Raw genomic sequence first — 24,841 nt, 5'->3', positions numbered from 1 at the left:
GATAAAATTGGCCATATACAGCAGTGGCATTAAATTACTTTCCAATAACAGTGAAATCGGGGGAAAAAAACAGGATGTCCCTGTCCGGGAGGACACTGTGGATAACTATCTTACTGTTTGCTTTGACAATCTCTCAATCATAGGCTTCTTCAATAAAAAGTGACAATAGTAGCACAGTGGTTTATGGTTGTTGACTTGTCTCATAAGTACTGCAGAGTGTGTGTAACGAGTGTAATGTGCAGTACATGCTGTAATCCAGTCTGGTTTTTTTTTATATGTGCCACTTGTATTTAAACCTGTTTTTTCAATCAACACACTTCACATTTTCAAACAATATGAACTTTTTATTACACTAAACTTTTACATTCAACAGTTTTTATTTACATTCAATATATAAAAAAAATCAGAAGCACAGAGCTAATGTTTGACACAGAAGCCGCTGTTTTCTCCAGTAACATGACACCCTGTGAAGTTCAATTATGGTAAGGGAAAACCTTCTAGCTCACATTTAGGGAATTTTAAAGGAAGTACATTTTGTTTCTCCAAAAATATTTAGTAAAGTGCCGAGAGATACAACTTAAAATTGTTTTTTCTACAAAACACTTGTTCATTCCTCAAGTTAGGTGCCTGATTTATTCATATGTCATTGTTAGAGCCTAATAAAATAAAATAAAAGCTCCTCTGAAACTGGTCAGGTACAAGAACTTGACTAAAAATGAATAAAAAGCAGCCAGTGTCCAAAGAAAAGCTTTGAAAGGCTGTCTGAAAGCCTATTAAAATTACAAGTAAGTCCATGGAAGCAAAATATAAAGACATGATGAGTGGCTCAAAAGTTTTGCACAGGACCAGAAGAAAAATACTATTTTTGTAGGTTTTATAATTATTTTATATTTCATTTTATGCCTAAAACTATGAAATTTCATTCTGCTGTCGTCATGCTAGCCGGCTTGCTTTAAAAAATATAAATGACACTAAATATTTCTGGCTTTTTTAAAAGAATTTTAAAAGATCTTTAGTTAATAAGTGACTGAATAGCAGACTTTCTATGGTTTTAAAAATACAGAATACCACCAACCTTACACTATTAGATGAATCTTCTTTACAGTCTGAAACCACTAAAGTAAATATGGTTTTCCTATCACCTTTCTCCTGCTTGTAAACTTTCTTTGCAAAATGAAGCAGACTCATAAAGCATGATACTTCCACGTCATGCAACTTGCAGAAAACAGCTTATGTACAGTACAGCTAAATGCTAAGCAATTGAATTGTTAATTTAGGAAATGCTCTACTGTTTTTAAGAAATATCCTTCATTTAGTCTACAGTAAACACACACACAAAAAATAACCTTTCGACCATCTACATTTTGTTCGAAACCCTTATTTATAACTGATCACTGAATACGTGCACTGTCTCTGTGGAAATTTCCCAGAGAGCACGTTCAGCAGTTTACAGTCTGGTCAATCAGAGTTGACTATGTCAACGTACAGGACTGTGGCTGGCCAACTGGAAAAGTAAGCAGGCACAGCGAGATGTGCAGCACGAGAGCACTATGTCAGTAGCTGAGAGAAGAGGTTTAGGAAGAACTCAGCCTGTGCCACGCTGCCACCACTTTCTCTGGATGAGCCATTGTGTCCTTCCACTGCTCCACAGCCTCTGGAATAGGGCTATTGAGTCCCAGCTGAATCTGCCACAGACGCAGAGGAGGCAACTCCTCAGTTTGTTGCAAATAACTTAAAAACATTTTGATTTTCAGGCTAAAATAGATGAAATTGTATTCATTATATTAGAAGTAATGAAAGAATAGGCTAATAAAATACACCAAGGGACTCATAACTAAAAGTAAAATCTTTGGTGCTTGACAAACTCACCTGTCCGAGATATTGTTTCCTCCTGACTGAGCTGCGACTGTAGAGTTTCACTGAGAGTGAGTAGGCGTGGTCTAAGGTGGCCAGATGGAAGTGAAACGTCTCAGCCCACTGACACTGACCTCCAGAGGCCTTGAGCACTCGGGTCTTCTTCTTGGTCACCTCCTCTAACTGGGTCATCTCCACTTTGACAAAAAAAGCTTCAGAGGACAGGTGCAAGAGAAGACAAGTTACCATTAAAGCTACAAAGCTACTTATTTTAGGGGTTAAATATTGAAAAATACAGATGTGTATTTTACAGGTACCTTGAGTGAGCGGTGAGGAGGACACTGGGAGGTTTTGAGCAGCAAGGACCTGGACCTGGATGCGTCCATTCACCGGCTGAAAGCACGTAGTAAGATGCAGCTCAGAGTGGCACACCTGTAAGAGAATGGTGTCAATGAGCTTTTACATTTACTAACATTTAGAAAGAAATAATAAACCTCTTGCGAGCCACTGTCCTCAAATAAGAGCATCACATTTCTGCACCTTATAAGTTATAATTACGGTAAGTAAAAATCCATTAGCTGCTTTCTAGTAAATTAGACCCAAAGTAGCTCCAGTCTTGCGCATTTGGAGCTTTAACCACTGTTCTGCCTTTAAAGTAGTCAGTGCAGGTTGTCAGGGCATGTTTTAGTTGCACTCATAACATGAAAGCTTCAACAGATTGAGCTTTAATAATGGTAAAGTGGCTACAGTTACAGTATAGAGTATGCTTTTGGTCTTATCAACAAGGTTTTAGACTACAAGGTGCTTTTACTGCTTTTTCTTGTTACAGGACATATTTCAAAGAATTAAAACAATATAAAGGCTGTTTGTCAAAGGAGGCTATGTAGAGTCATTTAATAATCCAAAATAAATAAAACAAGTTAAACACTGTTGCTCATAAGGCGTTTGGTTTGAAAGAACAGCTGTAAAACTGATGCAGTGACACCATACAGGTTCCTGTTGAACAGCTAAAAACAAAGAAGAGATTGACACGGTTACTTTTCTTTCATTACTCAGTGTTGTGGTTTTTCCCCTTCACTGCCGTCTCCACCATATTGTCAACACTGAGTGCCACACCAGCGCACTGAATCTCATCATGCTTCACAGGCATCTTTGCAGAGCAAGTCCAGCCTCAATGCCAGCCTGGAACAAAACTTACTTCATGGTCTGGAGTAGTACTGGAGTATGAACCCTAATGACCTGATTTCTTCTACATGAAGTGCAATTTTGCTTCATCTCCTACAAATATCCTGAAGTGACATCACATCAGCAGCAGCTGTACTTTGTGTTTGGTGCTACCGAAGTTGACTGAAGGGTAGTCTTCTAATAAGATGAAACTCATAGTCTATAGATGATGAGGTGGGAACATGTCAGCATGTTTACATTATCACCAACACTCTTAACAACTTTTAGACATTAATACAGTTTTGACAATGAGATATTTTGGGACAGTGAAGTATTTTTGGTCATTTGTTTTCTGTACAATAGTCAAGATGAAGTGCAGATTTTGGGCTTTGACTTTAGGGGTTCAACAAAACTATTTCAGTAACTAGTCTGTAATTACAGCCTTTTTATTTTACTTTTCACAGGCTCGAGAGTAACTGGACAAGCTGAATAATCTGAAATACAAGAGATGTTTTAAATACTTGGTTGAGAAGTCTTTGCAGAAACCACAGACCTAACCAGAGGTTGCATTTCCTCTTAAAGATGCTCCACCAAGCTTTTACTGGAGCCATCTTTAGCTGCTGATTATTTGTGGATCTTTCTGCCTTCAGTTTTGTCTTCAGTAACAGAAACACTGCTATGTTGGGCTGATGTCAGTGGACTGCTTAGGCCATTGAAGAACATCCCATTTCTTGGGGTGCTTTTACAGGATGTGTCAGGTCATTATCTGTTTGTACTATGAAGTGCTGTGCAATGAGTTTTGCAAAATTTGGTTGTATCAAAGAGCACAGCCATGTACACTTCACAGTTCATCCTAACCGTAACCATTCTGCCTCTATAAGCAGTCACGTCATCAATAAACTCTAGTAGCCCTGTTTCATACATCCATACATCACCATGCCATGTTGCCTCCACCATGTTTGGCAGATATTCTGGGTGGTAGGGGAGCTTTGGATCATGAAATGCTAAAGAAAAGTTAATCTTGGTAAGAAATTTCTTCTGTCCTAAGACTTTTCCCCAGATCTTTGCTGGCTCTATTAGGTGTTTTCTGACCTTCCTGTTCTTGAGTGTATCCAGTAGTTTGCAGCCTGCTATGAACACCCAACAATGATAAAACCTACTTCTTTGAGTGTGTTCTTAGCGTTGTTAGATGTTGTGAAGATGTGTTTTTCTTAAATAAAGATATGAGGTCAACCAGGCTTTCAGGCCCTTTGGTGTTATTTTGCTGGCCAGTTTATTTCTTCTTGTTGACTTGCCCACTCCACCGGGAGGAGGCCCCGGGGCAGACCCAGGACACGCTGGAGAGATTATATCTCTCGGCAGGCCTGGGAACGCCTTGGTGTTCCTCCGGATAAGCTAGAGGAGGTGGCTGGGGAGAGGGAGGTCTGGGCTTCTCTGCTTAGGCTGCTGCCCCCGCGACCCGGCCCCAGATAAAGCGGATGAAGATGGATGGATGGATGGATGGATGGATGGATGGATGGATGGATGGATGGATGGATGGATGGGTGACTTCCCCACTCTTAAAATCCTTGTTATCTCTCTGACAGGTTTTGGTTTGCAGAAAAATAAAGGGACAGACCTTACCTCACCAAGAAACTCCTTAATAGTCCATTTTTGATCAGTAGGCAGAAGGGGACTATATAAAAATTGCTGTAATTCCTAAACAGATGATGCAATTCTTTTACCAAACCCCTTGAACTGAAGCTAAAAATCTGCAGTTCAATCACATATTGATTGTTTAAGATCAAATCCACTGCAGTGGTGTACAGAGGCAAAACTACAAAGCACATTTCAGTGTCCAAAAACTTATGGGCCTAACTATGGGCTCTCAGAACTCCTAAACATGCTGCAAACCAGTTTTCCCACTTAATAAGTCTACTTTTTTTCTTCATTGGGTTCAGCTGTCTTCAGCCTTAAGAGCCCCCCCTCTGAATGACAGTGATTTGGACAATTTTGCTCTTTTGTGTCCAGCAGATGGGTAAAATAACCGAGTGAATCAATTTGTCCCTCTGAAATCTAATGATGAGTCACCCTCTGATTTTCCAACTATACAGACAGTTTGTATTTTACCATCACTGGCCAGACATAAATCCATTTATCAACAAAACCACTCTGCACTGGTAAAGTGGTTTAAGGTCTGACCTACTTTCCATGTCTCACATTTCCAGGACATGCTTTCTGCTTTTTACTCTCTTATTGTTAAAGCCTGTTTCCTTATTCCCTGAAAAATGAATTCCATTTCTGTTTTTCCTGTGATTATGCAACAAATTCAGCCACAGCATTAATATTTTTCTGTTCAGGCCAAGAGGATAGTGTGTGTCAGTGGACTACCATGCATCATGGGGACAGTTTTATGAGGCACCTATAGCACTTTCTCCTTATTTTCTATACTTTTAAAAAGAAGTGACAAAGGAAAGCAGCCAACACAGGAAATGGTGAAGAATAGGTAGTAAAAATCCAGGAAATTCCCACACAGAGTTTTTGCTCTTGGCCAAAGGAGTTGGAAAGTTGTGGCCAGGTACAAATCACATACATGGTAGTTAACACTTTTCTTATTCTTTGCTTTCAAATAAGTTACAATCTTATCTAAAACTTAGAGCTAACATAAAAGTAAAAACAGCTGCAGAATTCATGCAAAGTACTGATGCAACATTGCCCTAAAACAGCAACAAGATTGGCAGAGATAGATACAGAATAACAACTTTCTCTCTCTGTATACGTCTTTCATTGTCCTGTATTACTATTTAACACATCAGTGATGGAAAGCATCATGGAAACAGCAAACAGACTCTGTAAACCAAGCTTCAGCGCTACAGGCCCACCTAATGAACAATGTAGTGAACTCCTACCGAAGATTTAGACGGAGGGTTGAGTTCAAGCCAGTGCTCCGTCTCCTGAGAACCGAGGTGTCGCAGGGAAAGGACACACTCTGCCACCGTACGTTTTTTGGGGTTGTGTGTCTGCAGTCGCAGCACCAGGGCACTGCAGCGCAACAGCTGGAGATGCAGCGCAAACACAAAGGTCTCCATGAAGGACACATCCTGAAAGCAAAGAAAGGTTAAAGTAGAGATTAGGCAGTTCTGCAATAGCGGTTTAAGGGCCTATAAAAACTTAATAAATATAAACAGCATCAATACCTGACAGTACTCTCTAACTGAGCTCTTGAACTGTATGGGTTTGGGGGTGGTAATGATTGATTTGAAACCAATCATTTGCTGCTCCCCTCCATCCGGATGAAGGTTGAGGTCTGAGCACTGTTAAAAAAAGAAGATGTGGTTCAGTCTGTGTGTAGAACAACAAAGGTTTTATCCACGCCGCTCTACTTGGAACAAAAGATGAAAAAAAAAAAAAAAAAACAGTTCAGGTTTTGTTCTAAGAAAGTCATCAGGCCAGACATTAGTGGCAAGATCAAGTGCCACTAATGTGACCTTAGGATAAAAAACAAACCCAAACCAACAACAAATCCCAAATCAAAGCTGGCAGAAGAGTACACCTTGTGGAGTTAGAGTACATATCTGCAGTAGAAGTTTATTTAGTGTAGGGTTTTGATTTCTGAATAAACATACACTTCCTTAGACGATGTTGGAACTATTGTAACGTCAGTCAGGACAGTTCAGTTCCCTTAGAGGAACTTTTCCTTCTGAGTGTCTGAGCCGGAGTTAATAGAGCATTGAGAGGAGCTAAAAGAGAGCTGTATTCTGGACGCACAGAGGGTCCATTGAGAAATGCTACCAGTGACCACAATAGGGCTTTTTGTCCCTGAATCCCCCTCCTTCATACTGCATGTAACCTTACCTGAACCAGGGTGATCCACACCTGCTCCAGAGCCTCCTGATAGTTCAGCCGGACACACACCTTCCCCAACTCGCGCTCATCCCCAGACAAGGTGACAGACTCTGCAACATTTGGAAACAGACAGCAGGATGTGGCGTTAGCATTTAAATACGAGTTTATGTACTGTATAATATGATGTTTTAAAGATTTTAAAGATGATGCTTTTCAATTGTTAAACTCAAAACTCAAGGCAGAAAGATTTACAAACACACAGTAACTCAAGATTGCTGCACTAAAGGGTGAGAGGAGCATCTCAAGGGAGGAAACACAGAAATTGGTGATGTCCATGAGTTCTAAATTTCAAGCAATTATTTTAATTGTGATATTAAAAACAATCCTTATATTTGGGATTATAATTGTTTTTCCAGCTACTTTTGAACCTCTGAAAATTCCTAAACAGTAAATGCTACATTTTGATTAAACCCCTTAAAAGTCTCCACTTCAGTCACATCTTGATTGTTTAATTTCAAAAACTGTGCCTTTGTCCCAAAAATGATTTGCTTGGCTGTATGAAAAAGCCAGAAACATTATATATCAGGAACTAAGGTTGAAAGTCACTTTTTCTTTTTACATTGGGAAACTGCTAGAACAAAAAGGTTTGTTTGTATGATGTTTACCCAGGCTGCTTGTCATGGAGCTCATCTTGGAGGATGCACTGCTGAGGGACTCAAACCGCTGCAAGGAAAACAGAACAGACGACACGTGTGAGACCAGACTTTCTGCAGTTTCCCCCTTCTTGATCCCACACCCCCTTTTTTTCTTAGCAAATGTGTCACACTTATCATTAAAGAAATTTTAAGAATACAATTTCAGTTATTAGGGGTAAAAAGCTATCCAAACCTACCTGGCCCTGTGTGGAAATGTAATTGCTTCTAAAACAATAACTGGTTGTTCCACCCTTGCACCAAGAACTGCAACCAAGTGTTTGTCATAATTCAAAATGAGTCATTCGCATCATTGTGTAGGAATTTTGGCTCGTTCTGCTTTCCTGAATTGCTTTAAAGAGGCCAAAGTGGAGGAGTTTTTGAGTGTGAACGACCCATGTAAGGTCAGGCTAAAGCATCTCAATCTGATTTTAGTTGAGATTTTGACAAGGTCAGTCCTTTTTTTTTTTTTTTGCTTTTTTTGTGTGTGTTTTTTAACATTCGTAGGTGGACTTGCTGCACTTACTTTCAGATCATTGTGCTATTACATAACCCACATGAACTTTAGCAGGTCCTGAAGCAGCAAAGCATTACACTACCGCCACCATGTTTGACTTGTTTGATGTTCTTTTTATAAAATCCTGTGTTTGTTTTAAACCACACATAAAGGGGCTCAAACCTTCTAAAAAGTTCATATTTTGGCTCATCAGTTTAAGTTTTCTTTTACAAAGAATGTTGTTCATTTTATAAATTGTGGTGCCATTTAGAGTAAAATGGAGAAAAAACATAGTATGATGTGGTGTGTAGCTCCCCTGTGATTGCCCTGCAGTATCCTCTGGATTTTCTGCCTATAAAACTTTTGTTTGCTCATGATGGTGTCAAACTAAACAGCTATGCTAATTTAACTGCAGTTGTGCATGCAATGGATGCCGTAGTGAGCCATCAAGCCAAAAGAAATGCACAGAAATGTATCTGTGTTAGTTCCCAGGAAGAAACTGCTCTGACATTTTTCACACCGTGGGCTCTGAATGAGGTTTTGTAAAGTTTATTTAGGTTTAGGGAGTGACTAGATTGATTGTAAGAGACAGTCAACTATTTATGTAAAGTAACAAGGAGCTGATGACAGGTGTATCACACCACATCCTTTATTGAACAAAGAAATCCAACCCAACCTGGTCTTTTTTTAAATTGGCATTACTGATAAATGGCCACTTTATCAAAGGCAATCAACAGGTATGTTCAATCAAAACAGCTGGAGCTGAATCACATGTGGAAGTAGATTTTATCATAGCTACTAAAGTGGAAGAATAAGCCCAAAAATGAATCACGACTTTCAAATTCATCGTCGTAATTTTAAAACAAAATTATAGGCTTATCTTAGCCATAGATTATTAGTTGAGACTGAAGGTAACTGAATGCTTTAAATGAGGTCTACTACCTAAATAAATTACACAGTTACATAACTAAACGCGACTGTAAACATCATCTAAAGAAGATTTCATCTTTATTTCATTGTCAGATCAGTTGATAACTACTACTTGGCTTAACTAATCTCAGAACACTTATTCTCACTTCTTTTTTCTACCAAGTGTTATGGGACAGGAGTCATACCAATCTCATGTCTGTATGGTAAATATAGAGGTAGCTGCATTACACAGTACACATTACACTCTTTGCTGCTTAAATCAAAATACCAGCTTCTGAGCCTTGTTTGCAATTCTCCACTATGCTGCTGAGGACAGTGGAAACTATAAAAACTATATTTAGTCTAGGTTGAGACAAGGTGAGAATTCTGTGTGAATACAGATTAGATAGAGGACGGTCTCACCTGCATGTGACCCTGGGGGTTGGACAAATCAAACATGGAGCTGCTCAGTCGCTCCTGGCCACCTAACTTCATATTCCAACCTGGGAAAAAAGATAAAAAGATGTTTTGAAGCTGTTTCAATCCTGAGATAATTCTGGTTTTCATGCTTCACTCTGCAGCAATCTGTTGATGAGTTCAAGTAGAGCTCAGTAAACTACTGAATAAACTGCTCAGTACTAAGATGAAACATGTGTCTATGTCCAATTTTGTCATTATTTAATATGTTTACCACAATTTTAGTTAAATCATGCCCAAATTCTTGTTTCATATTCCTTTCATCCATCCGTTTTCTTCCATTTATCCAATTTAGGATCATGTTGGAATTGGAGCCTGTCCCAGCTGCCATTAGGCGAGAGGTGGGTATGGGGTACACCTCGGACAGGTATTCAGTCTGTTGTGTTTCATATTAAACAACAAAATACCACTTTTTCTGGTATTTGGTACCTGGGCTTTGTGGACCAAAGCTTCTCTTCTTCATTGTGTCTCGGCGGCTCGAGCCGGGGGAGATGTGCTCTGCCATGTGACCCTGATGGAAGAAGGACTCAGGGTAGTAGATGAAGGGAGTGGTGCTGACCAGCTCTGCCTTCCTTGCTGCATATGTGCACCGGGCTGAACCTGCAAGCAAACAGCGCAGCTGGTTGTTATCATGCTTCAAGCACATTATTGTTCTCTGCATCTCTAACAAGTATGAATAGCTATTCATCAAGAAACAAAGTGCCTTCACTTCAGTGCATTGAAGAGAGCCGATAATATCTTAATAACCCCTGAGATAGATTTACTGCAGCTTAGATTCTGTTTGTTTGCCGTAGCCTTTGCGTCAAACTAACCCTGAGTTGAGGCATGTTATGTAACTTTCACTTATCTGTCTTGTGGGGCTTCTTGTTGAATTTAAGAGTGAATTAAAATTAAAAGTAAATGTTTCCACTTTTGGCAGTAGGATCCTGCACTAGTTGATCATACCCCAGGTGTAAACTTCCAAGTCAGCGTAGTCATACGTTTTGTTGTGATATTCCCTGGAATCTGAGTGTAGACGTGGGCTGAGTTGAGCAGAAATTCGGCTTCATTTAGAAGGAATTCAGCCCAAATGAGCCAGATTTGGCAAACAATCACCAGCAAAAGTCATTTTTGTTAACTCACATTCTAGTACAGCCAGTCAAATAAAACAGGTACAAACAGCAGTTTTTATTTTATAATTTGTCTGTTAATTTATATGTTTTGCTTTTAGGATAACTCTTAAGGCAGACTGCAAATATTTAAATATTGATATGAAGCAGAACCGAAACCAACAGTTCAGTCTCATTACTGGAAGTATCATTATTTACCAGCCCATCCTATAAGTCATCACTATCCTCTCACACGCTATAACTAATTTGGATCACCACTGTTTGATTCTTTAAATCATATACACACCTTAAGACTTAAAATGTACTAACTGATACAAGTACGTACTCTGTGGCTCAGCCTGTAAATTAGGGTAGCTTGGTTGGACATAGGTCGGCACAACAAACGGAACCTCTCTGCCGTCTGGGGGCATCTTGGAAAGTAAGTAATCTTCAGATACATTTGGTCCTGGGGCTGCTGCCGTGTTAGGGGGCATCTTCAGTGCAATCACTTTAAAACAGAAGATATTATTCAGTGAGACACAAGTAGGTCTGTTGAAACCTGTCTGATACACATCTGTGCAGGACGGCAGCTTACCTTGGGTCTCCCGCTCCTGCTCGTTCTTCTTCATGAAGTTCTTGCAGCAGTTTTTGATGCACTCCATGGCTGAATCTGGAAATATTTAAATGTTGAAATAGTAAGTGGAAGTTGCAGATTGCATGGTAAACAGTAACAAGGTGGATAACAATGAAAAGCCAAAAATTATTCATGGAACATGCCAAAATGACCTGGGTTTGCTACTTCTAATCTAACTGAACACTCAAAGCACTTTGATCTGTAAGCCTCAGTCACTGAGTTACTCTGACATTCATGCAAGCATGCAGACTCAAGGTACCCAGGATTAAACCAGTGACCTTCCAATAAGTGGATGACCTGCTCTGCTTCCTGAGCCGCAGTCACCACCTTTAAAACAAATAGTCCGCTTGCACAAGTCTAATAAATTTTAGGAAAGTCCCCAAAATGTGCTGAACTTGTTTACCTGCTCTGCAGTTGCCACAGTGTGGTAGGCTATTTTATATCTGTTGAATTCCACTCTTTGATATGATCTGAGATCTCAAGGTCCCCTCATATCACCCCCAAATTTAATTTGGTAACATGTCATTTTTTGACAGTGCTTAAATGTGGTATAAGTACCTGTTGCTATGGTGTGACCACACTTTATAAATCGGATACATTAAAAAATATATGTTATCTGTTATATGCTCAAATTAGGAGCACATAAAAAAAATCATAAGACACATAAACATAAGAAAGTTCAGTCATTCCACACCACTTCTACAACTATTCTAGTCCCCAGAAACAAACAACTACATTCACTGCCATGACTTTCTTCAGGGGGCTTTGATTAACCGGGATTATTGATTAACTCACCGCTTAAAACTTAATAACTAGTTATTTAATAAACCAGTTGGGCTGCCAGTGGATGGAGGAATTTCCCTATGGCGCACGCTAAAAATAGCATATCATCAAACATCACTTTAACTTACCAAACAAAACACAGATACAAAAAAAGTTTATAAAAAATAAACTTACCGACGCCTTGTTTTCATTTAAAGAGGATCCGCTTCGACCACCCAGGCCTGAGGTTCACACTCACCGGCAGGCGGGAGAGAAATGCCATCGAGCTCAGGTTTAAGGCTGACTTTCGTTACAGGTCTGGATCCCTCCCTCTCTTACTCCCGCCCACGCTTCTCTCCTCTGTCATTCCCGGACTGACAGTGGCGCGCGCTTCCTTCCCCGAACAGCTGTGATCACAGCGCTTTCTATTATTACCTTTTTGTTTTTCACTTATCGCTGTGTGCTCACTGTCATTTGTTTCTTTTCATCCTCGGTCGATATGTTTGCATTGTGTGCATCATCCCAGCAGGAACTTGGCCATCTCCCGGGATCGGCGCTTACTGACAGATTTACGGCTCCTTGCTGAGATAACAATGACGCAAATAAGAAATTGAAAGAAAACACGTCATAACTTTCTCAAGCTACTGTTTTCCTTCTAAGTCGCCTATACTTGACATATTACCCACCGATTAATTAATGTAGATTGCAAAACATTTGCTGATATGTAAATATATACATTTTTTTCTTTATATACCTAAAAACCGTCATGTGTGCCCAAATCACGCAAATTTTCTCAGTCACCCCTCAAATCTATTAACAGTTTAGACCCTGAAAAAATTTACAAGAGGTGTTAAAAATGTGGTTCCCCATATTCAAATCAAGTGTTGCTATAACATCCATATTAAGTAACCCTCACATGGTATAGCACCCAATGGTTTATTATATGCCCTTTTCACAAATTCTGATACCCAAATAAGTGCTGCTATCAACCCATACTTATCCCAAACTGACACTTTTGTATATATGTGTAAATGCAGTAATTCAAAATGTATCACAGTCCCACATTATAATCCATAAATTAGCTGTTGTTTCAGGAGTTTTTGCTAAAGTGACCCCTAAAATGCATTGATATAATCCCACATTTTGTTATAGTGCCAAAAAAAATCCCCATCCCAAATTCCCCAGAGTATCCACAAAACCAGGTGATGCATTAGTCTGGGAGCCGCCTCATGCCAGGGACAGCTGTTTGTGTGGTGAAGAAGTTTATTGGTCAAAAAGAAACTGTGATCAATAATTCAATTAATGACTTGTTGTTACATCATTTTAAATACTGCCTCTGTAAAATGCACATTTACACTTCTGCTTCGGATAACTGGCTCTCCTCTTGTCAGCTAAGATCAGATGCCACTTGAGAGGAAATGACAACATAAAACTCACAGCTTATGTGAAGGGATGAAGGTTCACAGACAAATGGACGAGCTCGTGTGTATATACACCGATTCTCCGTGATGTTGCTGTTGTCAGGTCGTCCTCTGAAATTGTACACCATAAATATCCCTGCATGTCTGTGTGTGCGTGGGTTTGTGTGTTGAAAGTCAATATCGTAGTCGTAAAAGCTCAGTGTCTATTAAACAAGGGTGGAGATTCCAGCACGGGAAAGTCTTCCCGTCAGCTGTTCTCAGCGGAGTCCTGTTGTGTCTCTACCGAAGGTGACATAATGAGGGGGGAAGGGGGGCAACAAGCAAACTATTACATCAGCTGCAGGTGAAAACAGCTGCTTCATGCTTGACTTTCTTTTGTGGCAATGAAGTTCATTTGGGACCCTCAAAACGGATGCTCTGATACAAATATTGTCAGACGGATGATGGAGCTGCCTCTGAAGTTGATGACATTGTTGACCGTGACCATCTCCAGGTCCAGCACCACCTTCTTCGGCCCCTTGATTGGCCGCGATAAGACGAGCGTGGCGCTCACATTACTGGTTTGCTTTAAGAGAAAGAGGACAGAGACAAAAGGGGAATGTGAGGAATGAATTACAGGAAACACTACTGCACACAGCGGAAGAAACACGTGGCTCAGTGCCTGGTTATACAACTTCCAGTAAATAAAACAAGAGCACACTTGTTTAGAAAGCCAACTTAGCAGTTTCTGATCAAACTCAGCTTCTCAGATACATTACACCATCTGCTGGGTGCACTCTGCATTGTCAGGTTCTTACAACTCATTAAACCTGTGGTACACACATATATATATTTATAATTTATTCAAAATAAACGGTATTCCGTAGCCAATCTTATCTAAACACCTGATATTTCTTTGAAGTGTATCTAGAATTTGATCATAATCACAGCTACAAAAAAAAAGATCTAACCCTAACTTTAGCCCAGGATCAAAACTACCATCTTTTTCTTTCCGTCTCTGAGCACAAACTCGAGTCCTTATTTTAAAACGTCAAATCAGTCCTGTGCAAACTGTAAATAAAAACAGAATGCAATGATTCGAGAATCTCATAAACCCACATTTTACTCATAAAACTACATAGAAACCATGTCAAATGCTTAAACTGAGAAAATGTATCACTTATGAGCTCATTTTAAATTTGATGACACCAACACATCTCAGAAAAGGACAGTGCTATGTTTACCACTGTGTAGCAGCCCCCCTTCTTTTATCAACAGTCTGTAAACATCTGGGAACCGAGAAGACCAGCTGTTGGACTTTTGAGAGGAATGTTGTCCCATTCTTGTCTCGTGGAGGATGTTGGACTGCTCAGAAGTCCTCGTATTTTTGGTTTCACGATACTCTAGTGTTTTCAGCCAGTAAGTCACATGTACTTTTTTACAGATTGGTCAACCTCTGTCCATTTACTTCTGGGTATAAAAAGAACATCAGCTGACTTGTTCCTAATTAACCTCATTAGTCGCGAATTGTTCCTCGAGCTGTTTCTTTTTAGCACCACTTCCTTTTACAGCCTTTTGTTACCCCCATTCCAACTTTTTGAGACATGTTACTGCCACCACAGTCAAAATGAACTCTTTTTTTTTTCGAAATAGCAAAAGGTCTAAATTTAAAATGTCATGTTTTCAATGTTCTATTATGACTAAAATATGGGCTTATTGGATTTTCAGATCATTGCATTCTGTTTTAATTTACATTTTACGCAATGTCCCAATTTTGGGAGAGAATATGGTTTGTATTAGAATGAAGATCAAAAACTTTGTGTAATTATTTGTTGTATTTTCGGTTACATGTCACTCCGTGCTGTGGGTGAACAAATCCCGATCATCTCACTGTGTAATGATACGAGGAAGTGCTGATACTATTCACTTAGATAAGTGCCAATACTAGATGGAAATAATAAAGCATTACAAGGAAAGGTGCTCCAGGTGGTCTTACTTAAATCTCAGATCAAACGCCTATTTTGTTACATTATATCATATTACTGAATCAATAAGATGGATTACATTAAATGTATCTTTTAGACAAAGGTTTTTGTAATGCACTTACATAATTCTTTCAGTTGTTTTCAGTATTTCATTATGAATAAATTTGTATTCATTCATCTTTTTAGATAAATGTCAAGCATTGCATTACTTAACCTTTAAGATAAATGCAATACAATAAAAAGGAGATTTTCTTGCGTCGCATGGTATCTTCTTTGCAGTGATTCTAATATGTTTTTCTCACTATTAAGCTGGTGAATTATCATCATCTAGGACAAGTCCAAGACTGATTTTGGAAACATCTTTGGTAACTAAACAGTCACAGCTGTGGAGTTTCTGGACTGCATTCTTTAACAACCAAACACTACTGTCATTTCCTTTCCTGCCTAGTTCTGCAGTTTCCTTGAATTTCCCCATCTATAGAGTTTGAGTTTCTGTAGGAGTGGGGGCCCACTTTCATTTATTGTGTTACTTTGCATTAATATAGTGCACTAAAGTCTTCCATCTGCCATATCTTCTGTTGATGGGTCTCTGAAAAACGTACCCTCATGTAAAACTCTCGCCCATCGTTGCCCGACTTTATCTGGAAGATGTAGAAGGCGCCGGGATAGCGCGTGGTGGCCTGCATCTGGAAGATATCTGCAGGCACACTGCGCCCCGACGACATGTCCATGTGTCGGTACAAAATGGTGAAGGGCTTATCCCTGCAGGCAGGGTTCTCAGCTGAACACATACACTGACTGCCAAGGAGGAGACACGGTCACTTTAAGCTTTAGAGGATATTTTAAACAAATAAGCAGTGAAACAGTTTAGAATTTGGTGTTAAAAGGCGTCTAGAGAAAGCGAAGAAGTAAGACTCACTTGTCACTAACTTCGATGTAAGGAAGGTTGCACTGTAAAGGATTCAGGCATGTATAGCTTCCCTGGAAATTGAAACACACTTGTGCTGTTGTACAGGTGTTGTTACCAGTGTCACATTCATTGACATCTTTAAGAATCAAACACACAACAATCAAAGTCAGTTTAAACATAATCATCACGAGAGAAGAAGAAGAAGCTTCAACAATGTTGATATTAAAGAAAAATAGATGCATGTGTCCTGAGTCAAGAGAAGTATTTAACTGATAACAATAATAACTTTATCACATAAACTAATGCATTCAGTTAGGAAATGATGTATCTGTGTGAGAGTTCCTCATCTTCTTACCCTCACAGCTCCTGCCGTCCTCATATATATAATATCCAGGTGGACAGATGCAGGAGTAAGAACCGGGGATGTTGACACATCTGTACTGACACAGAAACTCAGAGAAACTGCACTCATCCAAGTCTGCACGAAGCAAGAAACAGAATTAACACCTATCAGAAAAGGACATCAGCACCAACAGTGTTCAGTGTTCAAGCTCAACCAAGCCCGCCTCAATATGTCTGAGTGAAGTCTGCATGTTTTGCACGGTGTCAGTCATGCAGCTTGCTCTTTCTAAACTGTGTCGACCTAGCCTGTGATAAACTGGAACTAGTCTCATACAGCACACCTGCTCTCTGTGATCCTGCTGCCAAAGCAAACATTTTTATTCTGTTCAATTCACCTCTGTCATACGACTTTTTGCTCCTTTTTACAAAAATGCATCTCAGTTTCTGGTTCTTTACCGACTCAATTATTCACACTGCTTCAAAGATAGATTAATATTGATATATCAAAAGAATAAAATCTTCCTCACCGATGCAAGTAGTACCATCAGATGCCAGCTCAAATCCTTCGTCACAGTTGCACATGTAGGACCCGTAGGTATTCAAGCAGCCATGACTACAAGGTTCATCTGCACACTCATCCACATCTGGAACAACAGAAGCTGGAAGCTGACAACACTGGTACACGATATACAGGTGTTTCTTTTCCTGTTGTAAAGCCGTGGCCCGGTGCTTGTGAATGTGTTTACCTTGACAGGTCCGGCTGTCTGGATTGAGGATGAAGCCAGGATTACAGGAACAAGAATATGAGCCGGGCACGTTGGCACACAGCTGCTGGCAGTAACCATAGCGACATTCATCAATATCTGGTACCAAAAAAGAAAAAAAAAGAAGAAAATTTAAGTAGAAGGTAGTCACTGACCATAATACATATTGTGCTGTAGGCAAGTTTACTCTAAGTAAATATACGATTAGTGTTTTGATTTGAACAGACTCTGCTGAGCTGCATTGCACCACAAAGCATGAGGAGGGCGCTGTTCTTCTTTTCTAAATGAGGACAAGTACATGCAGGGACTTTTCTGCATTATCCGACAGTGATCATAAAAATTGACATGACCTCTGATCTATGCTTTTTACAGTGTTAGTACTAAGATATAATAGATTGCTGGTTTTGCATGTCCAAGACTACATTTGCATTTATTAGTGCTTGAAGAAGAAAATCAAAGCTTTTCCATCACTTGGTAATTCCAGAAAATATTGAATTAAAATGCTCAGTGCTTGTTTTCCTAGCTTCCCTTCATTTGATAATTTGCACAAAGTAATGGCAAAATTGAGCGATGGCTGAACAATAATAAACTGACTCTGAGTTCACTTTGTAGAGTATTTGCAGTGATGCAATGTGAATCCCATTGGGTAAAGTGTATTGTTAATATATGCTAATGTTTAAAGAAGTTTCAGGGAAAAACTGGCTCACCCTGACACTGTCCACCAAGGAGCCAGTAACCTTCAGTGCAGGAGCATGTGTAGCCACCTGCTGTGTTGATACAGACCTGGGTGGGGTTACAGTGGTGAGAGTTTGTCTCGCATTCATCAATGTCTGCAATTTAAAAAAAGAAAAAAAAAAAGAGGAGAAAAAATTAACAAAATTCAACAAAATTAAAAAGGACGCTCAAAGAGGCAGAAGCGACATAAAACAAAAAAAAGTTCAGCACATTAACACAAAAAACATGTTTTTCTGTTACATTTGGCAGCCAGCCCTTCAAATCTACACAAAAGTAACACCCAGAGAGACACTTTCAAAGTTTATTGAGAGTTAGGAGAAGAGTATCACGTATCATCTAAAGTATTTCATAAAGTGAGGCATGGATATTTTTAAAATGACATCAAAGTAAACAGATGAGATAAAAGCACACTGATAATACTGATTTCCATGTGGGAGTTATGCTTTTTGCACTTCTCGGACGTCAGTAGATTTGATTCCAAACATTTAGGTTTAGCCTTCACCTCACCTTTTATTGACTAACTCCAATGCAGGATTTGATGCTCATGTGCCTTGCTCGAAAGCACATCAGCTAGGGAACTTTTTCCTGCTGGCTTGAAGATTGCACCAGCAATCTTCTGTTTGAAAATCAGTTTATCCAACACTCAGAGTTTCATCGCCCTGTGCTTAAAAAAAACCCAAACTCTTAACCAAACAGTTATCATTTCAGCGCTTATGATCGTTTCTACACAGATTTGCAGATTTCTCAGATTACAATCTGAATTCCATCAACGCCCCTGGAGCAGCTCACACACTAAATCATAATGCCCTTATGAGGATACGACAAATCGCAAATTCCAACTTCTGTTTATGGTTCTCAGACAATGAAGTCACCGATCTCTAGAAAACCGGTGGGGGGAAGTGGGTGGGAGCCTGGTTTTTTGTTTGAACAGGCAGCTATGATAAGCGATAACGTCTGTCTGTGGGACCGTTGCCCTTTATGCCAGCTGGGACCACTGGCCCTTCACGAGGGTGGAGGAGACCCGGTGCATTAGGCCACTGGCCAAAAGCTACACAGCCACGGCACCTGCTTACAGTTTCCAGTGAAAATCTCCCTGAATGCCCCTCATCTGCACCCCATGTGTAGACCTTACTGCAGATCTCCAACATATACACACACAAGCCGCAGGAGCGTTTCAGTTCACCTCCTTATATAGGCTGTTTTATGAGCTGCCCACAAGTTTTTGGAGTTGCTGACAGCCCTGATCAGCTTCAGAGAAGACATGACAGGGTCAGATGTAGATGCAAAAAAAAAAAACCAAACTCCTGTGCAGAAAGATCTTGACCACATATGGCTGCACAAACTGATTCAAAATAACAGTAAGTGACACAAAACCAGCTTGCTTTTCTTTATCAAGATTCCAATGAAAATATTATAAAGGATAAGAGTTTATAGCTTCACTACCAGAAAAATGCTCTGTTAAAAGATGAGCTGTTGTGCATTTTTGAGTTGACCCACTGGTTTCGAAAGTGCATAAGGCTGGATACTTTTCTCCAGGCACAACGGAGCATGTAAATCCCTGGACTCCAGTAAAAACCTGAAAATCCCTAAAACTGAGTTATGAGCTGTAATGAATATTACAGTCTCTAGTGGGATGAAAAGCACAGCATCTGAACGTTAATGGTTTCTTTTTTTTTTTACTTGGTAGAGAATAAAAAGTGTGCTTAAGCAGTGACAGTTTTGTACAGATTTTCAGCAGGTGTCATTTTTATAATGTTAATTTGATCTATCCTCATCTATCCTAATTATTGTGTGTTTGTCTAGAAAGTAAACTGTAAGCACTTTTATTATGGTCCATTTATTAGAGATAGTGTGGTTAAATAGAGTGAAAGCTCAACCGTATTCAACACCTTCAGGATGAAGCGTATCATTTCTATTGTTCCCCCAGACTGGTTCCATTTGAAACACTGACATACCATTAACTCAGAAACAAAACCACAATTGTTGCAGGTTCAGACGGGAAGTCGCAGTCTGTGTATTTTCTGCCCCACAGCAGCATCAATCAGCAACTAATTACATCACTGCACACACAGTGTGCCAGCCTTCAGGGGTGTGCTGAGTCGCTGCCTCCACAGAGGCATGCCTGTTCTCTTGCCCTGGCCTGGGCACAAATTTGGCAGCATATGACCTCATTTTTGGCACTCACATAGTGTAGTTTACCCAAACAATGTTGCAAGCTGATTCCCTCACAGACCTTCTCCCCTACAAAGAGGGGAAAAAAGTCCATATTTGTCCATGAGCGAACTTCTAGAGCTCTCTTTGGAGGGGGAAAACTGTACCACATATGTACATTTTCCTCCTCCCAGCACAGTCATGGCTAATTTATCCAAAATGACAGGAAAACACCCCAAATGGACCTTAAGGAACCCATTTTTTAACAGCTTGTCCCTGCTAGACCCGCCAAGGAAAGTTTGTGAAGTGTTTATCTAACAGCTGGGAACTCTTGAAGTTGTGAAATTGAAACAGCTCAATTAAAAAAGATGACATTTATTCGCTTTGAAACGTTAAATGGGCCTCTGGGTCGGTGGGGTGACAGCAGACAGGCTGCGGCACAAAACACTAAAAAACATCTGTCCCTGTGATGCGATGGATTCATGTATTTCTCTGGATTTTAACCACACTGAATTCCTATTCTTTATCTTTTCCCACTGATGTTACCTCGTTCATAGCTTGACTCTAATATCTGATAAACAGCAGCAGGTGGCAGATGTCAAGACTGTATTCTGCAAAACATTCAAATTTTTCAGCCACTGCTGAAATCCAGTTAAGAGCCTCAAGACCAGAAACAGCTGCAGCCGCGGATAGACACCTTCCACCCTTATATCTCCTGCAAGCAGTGAGACAGTATAAAAATGAGCTTTGGCAGAGATGGGTTGCAAAGCAACTTGCAGATGTGCAGTAACTTCACGCCCTATGATGAAATTTGCCAGGTGATTTCTGATCAGCTAATCCACAGGGATCCTGGTTGAAATTTGACTTCATAACTTGCCTGAAGTAACTTTAAAGATGCATTAGAGTGGCAGCAAAGGGAAAAGCTGCGATTGTGTTAAGAAAAATACTCCAGAAAATCAAATATGACATTCTTATGTCAGTTAGGGGGTTAGAATCCTCTTAAAGGGTAAGGTAATTAACAAGAGAGGTTACAAGATGACCACACATTTTAATGGAAATTTATGATTAATTATGTCTTCAGTCCCCAAATAGAGTTGTTGAATTTCAGTGTTTTTCTTTGTTTGTTTGTGCGTTTGTTTTTAATAGAAAGGCTGGGATCTAAACCCTGCTTGTGGTTACATTCCCTCACTGTGATGAATGGGTGCAAATGTTGACCCACCGTGAACAATCAAACAAGCGCTTTGTCAGACTGATGTAAGCAAACGACTGAAAACAATAAGCAACTTTGAACTTTCGGGGACTTCTGATGAACACGAACAAAAGACTTGGCTCGAACAATGTTTACTTCATTTTTGAAATTGGCTTGAACGGAAGAATTGTGAAGTTTTCAGCAGAATTTTTTATGAGTCAGTCTCGTATGACTGAACCGAAGCTACGGGAGTTCTCCTGAGCCCAGAGTTAATACTTTCTGCATGCGCAAATATGCAAGCATCCAAGTGACATCAATTTCTAATGGATGCTAATTTTGTCATCAGAGGTTTTACATGATGATTTGCGCAGACAACCACATACCCTATGATTATCAGGATTTAACCCATTAGCAATTACCAGATCATTTCTAAATAGAGTAGTGACTGCACTGGCTTCCTCCAAATGGACAAAAAAGGTTGTATAATAAGAAAAACTGTAAGTATAATCCTGGCTTCAAGCAGGTGACCAGCCCCGTATAGAACAACTGGGGAATGAAATCAGACTGAAAAACCTGCAGTACAATGTTGAGTTACAATACTTTGCAAAAGTCTTGAGCTGGCTCTCACTCCCTTATATTTTGCTTCCAACGGGCCAGACTTTCTTGCCTTTTTTTAAGGGTTCTTGAGCAACAGTTCTCCATCTTTCAGAAGGTCATTGTCTGCTTTTTCACATGAACATTTTCAGAGGAATGTTTTTTGTGTTTGTTTGTTAGGCAACATGGACCTGTGTAATTATGTAAACAATTATTCAAACATAAAAAAGGCACCTAACTCAAGGGATAAACCAGTGTTTTGTCTACAGATCATAGACAACTGAGCAGGCACTTTGTTAACAGCAGCCTGTCTCACAAAAACACATAATTTGTTCAAACTTCTTTAGTTGAATTCTAGAAATTCCAAAGATAAGGCAGTTTGACAGACATAAAGAAGCACTTTTGCACTATTAACTACTAGCAGCTATTAGTTGAAAACTTGTCACACCTCAGCATGGTGTGCAGTCTTTCCTTTAAAGAAGGGAAGCAGGGAGAAAAGATGGAGGGATGTCAAATTACATAGGAACTGGACTGAAAATCAATGGGAACAGGTCTTATGGAGTGATGAATCCAATTCCCCCCCTAAAACTGACAACAATTTGAGGGAAAAATTTGAGGGAGTTGGGGAGAAAGGTACAACAGTAACCTGTGAGCCATCTGTAAAACACGGTGGAGGCTCTGTCATGGCTCGGGGCTTTGTTTCAACCAGTGGTGTTGGAGATCTCATCAAAGTTGATGGAATTATGAAAACTGAAAAGCACCATCAGAATTAAATCCAACATGAAATACCATCTGGAAAGCTTCTGGTTGACAATAAATTCATTTTTCAGCATGACAATGATCCCAAACACACTGCCAATGCAGGAAAGGCATATCTGGACAGACGAACACACAATACTATCAGTCATAAATTGGCCTCCCTAGAGTCCAGACCTCAAAGTTACTGAAGCAGTGTGGGATCATCTGGACTGAGAACAGAACAAAAGGCAGCCAACATCCAAAGAAGAGCTTTGAATGTCCTTCAAGAAGCCTGGAGAACTATTCCTGAAGAGTACTTACAGAAATAACAAGAAATCTGGCCTAAGAGACTTCACACTGTGTAAAGAATAAAGGTTTTCATTTTAAATATTGACTTTCAAGCTTATTCAAATTGTACAAACTGTATTTGTGCCTTTATTTCTGTTTTAATAAATTATTGCAATTATTTCTCATTTGCTTCTCAAAATATAAAGAAATCAGGGGTAGCTCAAAAACACATTACTATATTCTACTTGTGGTAGTAAATATCTTAGACCAGTGAGAACAAACTGCAGAATCCTACTAACCGTTACAGGTGCCATCCTCTGCAAGAGTATATCCCAGGATACATTGCGCAGTGCTGATCACTCTTGGGTAGCTGGGCTCCACAGATCTTGGGGGAGATGGGAGGAAAGAGTTTGGAAATCCAGCTGAAGGGTCCGGGTAAACCGGCTCAGGCACTATGGGATCCGGTCTGTAAGGCTGGTTGTACAAGTTCCTTGGGATGCATAGGTAACCTCCGTTCTGGTTCACACAGCGCATGTCTCCTCGGCAAGCATCTGGCATGGTACGGCACTCATCCACATCTGGAATACAGAGCCGTGCACTGATAAGGACATTCTTGCATCCGGAGCATGTGTGAATCTGTGCTACAACCCATCCCGGTGCTTTGGGATTTGATTTTCTTGCGCACACTGTGTTTGAATTCCAGACACGTCTCTTTGTTCTATAAATGTAACTTTTCAATGCAAAAAAAAAAAACAGAAGTGATGCCACTCACCTATACACTGTCTTGTTCTGGGTTCATATGCGAAACCTTCTGTGCAGGTCTGAAGAGAAGTGATCAAAATGCGGTTTGAGCATGTTTTTTAACGCATTCATTTGCTGAGATGTCAAACTAGTATGAGAAGAATATATGTTATAATGCATAAATATATTAGCTTGCATCAAAGACGCATTTGCATCTTTATTTGGCTTTGGTAAGTTTCAGAGCAACTTTTTAGTTAAGTGATCACAGCCTTAGACTAAATGGATGAAGGTGTCTTACCTGTCCGCGCCCAGGCTGGACACAAAGCAGAATAAATACCAGAGCTGTCAGCATCCTGCAAAGAGGAAATTTTACGTTTTTAGGCCCTTCTCGGAAGGAGTTCGCAGAAGAAAACAGGAACTTGATACAGGCATTTGTCACATATTCATTCAAACATGCAACGTAAGTTTAAAAAAAAGAAAAGAAAAGAAAAAAGAAAAAAAAGTCCGTTACGCAAAAGATGCCTGCGGAGAAAATAAAGTGGAGACTACTGACCTTGAAGGAGAGCAAAACCTGAAGCCACGTCCCTCTAAATGCATGGTTTACGACTCCAACTGAGTTCTCTCAAAGGAAAGATTTGAAACGACCCGTAAATTTGAATCCCCTCGCCACTACTCAGCAGGACTCTCACCACCACCCCCAACTATGCGCCTTTACGCGAAAGCCGACACCAGGTTTTCATTAACCGCTGCCTGGTCGAGCTGAAGCTCCAGTACATTGACCAAGTGTTGGAAGAATGCTTTTTCAAAATGGACTGTTCTGCTTCTTCCCCGCTCTGTCGGCGCTACAGATTATTTAGCAATGCAAATTAACGGGCCCCCTCCGAGCACTTTCCCAACAGCTGGATTCAATCAGGAGAGCCAGCCCCCTCCAGTCAGAGCGCACGGAGACGGCGGCCCCACAGCGGCGCGCTCACTCCGACAAGCGGCTTCTCCTGGGCGGTTAGGAGGCAGAAAAGCATAAAGCTTACACACACAGTGTCTGTTTTCCAAAGATATAAACAGCCCACCCCCTCACCCCCTTCCCCGGGTTGAATGACACTGCA

General features: G+C 40.1%; 2 protein-coding genes across 3 annotated transcripts; both read right to left on the bottom strand.

The window, feature by feature from the left end:
• Positions 1–323: 323 nt before the first annotated feature.
• tc2n (tandem C2 domains, nuclear) lies at positions 324–12,503 on the bottom strand. 2 transcript variants are annotated; one of them, XM_026152659.2, is made up of 12 exons: positions 12,097–12,498; positions 11,101–11,175; positions 10,852–11,013; positions 9,847–10,017; positions 9,364–9,443; positions 7,509–7,566; positions 6,853–6,953; positions 6,195–6,311; positions 5,907–6,098; positions 2,172–2,286; positions 1,870–2,066; positions 324–1,685 (listed from the first exon to the last, which is right to left on the bottom strand). In XM_026152659.2, exons 2-12 carry the CDS (start codon positions 11,165–11,167, stop codon positions 1,575–1,577), a joined length of 1,371 nt encoding a protein of 456 aa, XP_026008444.1. In that variant the 5' UTR covers positions 11,168–11,175; positions 12,097–12,498; the 3' UTR covers positions 324–1,574. The 2 variants fall into 2 exon arrangements, with proteins under 2 accessions (XP_026008444.1, XP_080149877.1); XM_080293751.1 differs by lacking the exon at positions 10,852–11,013 and having other exon boundaries at positions 12,097–12,503.
• Positions 12,504–13,146: 643 nt separating this feature from the next.
• On the bottom strand, positions 13,147–24,755 carry fbln5 (fibulin 5). Its single transcript, XM_026152658.2, has 11 exons — positions 24,292–24,755; positions 24,037–24,091; positions 23,770–23,818; positions 23,297–23,575; positions 18,010–18,132; positions 17,285–17,401; positions 17,066–17,182; positions 16,552–16,674; positions 16,206–16,332; positions 15,889–16,084; positions 13,147–13,887 (listed from the first exon to the last, which is right to left on the bottom strand). Exons 1-11 carry the CDS (start codon positions 24,333–24,335, stop codon positions 13,726–13,728), a joined length of 1,392 nt encoding a protein of 463 aa, XP_026008443.1. The 5' UTR covers positions 24,336–24,755; the 3' UTR covers positions 13,147–13,725.
• Positions 24,756–24,841: the final 86 nt, after the last annotated feature.

Source organism: Astatotilapia calliptera, chromosome 19, assembly GCF_964374335.1.
Source record: "Astatotilapia calliptera chromosome 19, fAstCal68.1, whole genome shotgun sequence".
Classification (NCBI taxonomy): Eukaryota; Metazoa; Chordata; class Actinopteri; order Cichliformes; family Cichlidae; genus Astatotilapia; species Astatotilapia calliptera.
The sequence above is the reverse complement of the archived record's forward strand: the minus strand, read 5'-3'. Positions and strand labels throughout refer to the sequence as shown.